At 42.6% G+C, this 2333-nt stretch overlaps 1 protein-coding gene across 1 annotated transcript in view; it reads left to right on the top strand.

Moving 5' to 3' along the window:
* The window catches only part of TANGO6 (transport and golgi organization 6 homolog), a 237730-nt gene that overhangs the window by 80136 nt on the left and 155261 nt on the right, over positions 1-2333 (top strand). The window contains exon 10 of the mRNA XM_008070045.2: positions 938-1070. Within this exon, the coding sequence (XP_008068236.2) occupies positions 938-1070 (133 nt within the window). The remainder of the gene's footprint in view (positions 1-937; positions 1071-2333) is intronic.

The following is a 2333-nucleotide window of genomic DNA, read 5'->3' as shown; positions in this document are numbered from 1 at the left end:
CAGGCTGGTCTCAAACCCATGGGCTCAGGCAGTCCTCTCACCTCAGCCTCCCAAAGTGCTGGGATTATAGGTGTGAGCCACCATGCCCAGCTATCAGAGGATTTTAAAATAAAATTCACAGCACCTCATGAGAAGTTTCTCAAAATTTTTGCAGTAATCATAGCACTGTTTGAGCTAAATTTTATTACTTGGTAATCACATTCAACTTACTCATTTTTCTGAACCTTTGTGCATTGTCTTATCTCAGCTAATTAGGTTCATATTAGTTGAGATTGACTGCATCTCCTCCCATGATGATCGTCTTTTTCCACTGCCTGCAACCCTTCAGTGGCTCATTATCAAAAAGTCTAAGTTCTTTTGAAAGACATCCAAGGCCCCCTGATCTGGCCTCACTTTGCAGCCTTCTCTTTTTCTCTGTTCTTCCTCAGGAACCAGAATATTTGTGTACAGTTCATCCTTTAATTCCTCCTTGCTTTTGCAACTTATGAAATAATAGTAATTCTTTAACATTAAAAAAAAAAAAAAGAAGAAATGAGGTCTCATCATGTTGCCAGTGTTGCTGGAGTGCAATGGCTATTCACAGGGAGGTCATAGGGCACTTCAGCCATTAACTCCTGGGCTCAAGCCATCCTCCCACTTCAGCCTCCTAGTGGCTGGGACTACAGGCCTGTGCCATCACTCCCAGCTAACTTCCGTCTTCTGATATCTTTCTCTATTTGAGCAAACAAGCATGCAGGATATCGTATTCTAGTTTCGGAGAATAAATACTTTACATTTTTCAGCATGGAGAAGCAGTAAAATAAGTTAAGCAAATTTTTTGAGATCTTTTTAATGATTAACTACATGAAAATAGCATGTTACTTTAGATTATTATGGAGTTTAAAAATAATAATATCTCTGAGTGATACTTCCAAGATAAATCTTACCCTTATTGCAGTGATGAAGATGCAGATGAGGCCCTATACCAGAAGGTGTCCTCAGAACAGGGACAGGTGGAACATCTCGGGGACTTGCTGTTCCACTGCCAGGAGTGTGGTTTGGCAGGAGACTTTTTCATCTTCTGTTTGAAGGTAAGAACTACATATAGTTCCTGTTCAGCTTTATTCTGGATAGTTCTAGGAGACCCTTTGCATTTAGGTCCTAATTTAGGGAAGTGACCAGAAGACACAAGGGAATTTATTTTTTAGTAGCCGTTGGGTTGGTACAAAGAAGAAACTTGTCTTCAGTATATTCATGTAATCGTCTAGCTGCTTCCCAACGTAACTGGCGCTGAAATTTTAGAGGTGGACAAAGCGGAGTGATTGGTCTCTGAAAGGGTTAATCTTTGCTCCATGTTGACAGTAAGAACCTTTTGAAGTTAATAGCAGGTTTTACAGCTATAGAGTAATCCCCTATCCTTTCTGACTGTTGTTTTGTCAGGTATGTGGAAAGGAGATCTAGTTATGCTGCCCCCTTCATTTCACTCTGCAGCCACCGGAAGCCTTTTCTGGGTTTGATTCTTAGTGCTGGTGGTTAGGCTTCCTTTTACCCTAATCTCCAGTACTAACTTGTGCCCCATAATGTTCCTCCTTGTTTGTACTATCTGATATCATCAGCCAGTGGCCTCCAGCTCTACCTTCTCCACTCTTTCACCTAAATAAAATGTCTACTCTAAGAGAATGTCTGTGGAGTTTAAGGTTGGTGTGAGTATGAGATAATACAAGGAAGGAATCGGGGCTAACGTTTTTAGAACTTGAAATAGGGGACATTTTTTTTTGAGTCAGAGTTCAGTGTCACCCAGGCTGGGTGCAGTGGTATACTCATTGTCACTGCAGCCTTGACCTGCTGGGCTCAGGTGATCCTTCTGCCTTCGTCTTCCAAGTAGCTGGAACTTTAGGCACATGCCACCATTCATGGCTAATTTTTTAATATATTGTAGAGATATCACCAAGTTTCCCAGACTGGTCTCAAACCCGAAGTCTCTGGCAATCCTCTCACCTCCACCTCCCAAACCAAAGTGCTGGGATTTCAGGTGTGAGCCCCTGCACTTGGCTAAGGGACACTTTTTGATGCTTTCTTACCTCCTATGTTCACATCCATCCTCAAGCCCAGTGACTCATTATAGGTAATATTCCAAGGGGATGTGCTTTTTCTCTTCCTTCCTTCCTTTCTTCCTTTTTTTTTTTTTTTTGAGTTGGAGTCTCACTCTGTCATCCAGACTGGAGTGCAGTGGCCTCTCCTGGCCACCGCAGCCTCGACCTGCTGGGCTCCAGTGATCCTTCTGCCTCAGCCTTCCAAGTAGCTGGAACTACAGGTGTGTGCTACCACACCCGGCTGATTTTTTTGATTTATTG

Source organism: Carlito syrichta, unplaced genomic scaffold (genome assembly GCF_000164805.1).
Source record: "Carlito syrichta isolate Samal-C Ts95f unplaced genomic scaffold, Tarsius_syrichta-2.0.1 Scaffold312739, whole genome shotgun sequence".
In the NCBI taxonomy this organism is placed as follows: Eukaryota; Metazoa; Chordata; class Mammalia; order Primates; family Tarsiidae; genus Carlito; species Carlito syrichta.
Note: the sequence above shows the minus strand (reverse complement) of the source record. Positions and strands in the feature narration are given on the sequence as shown.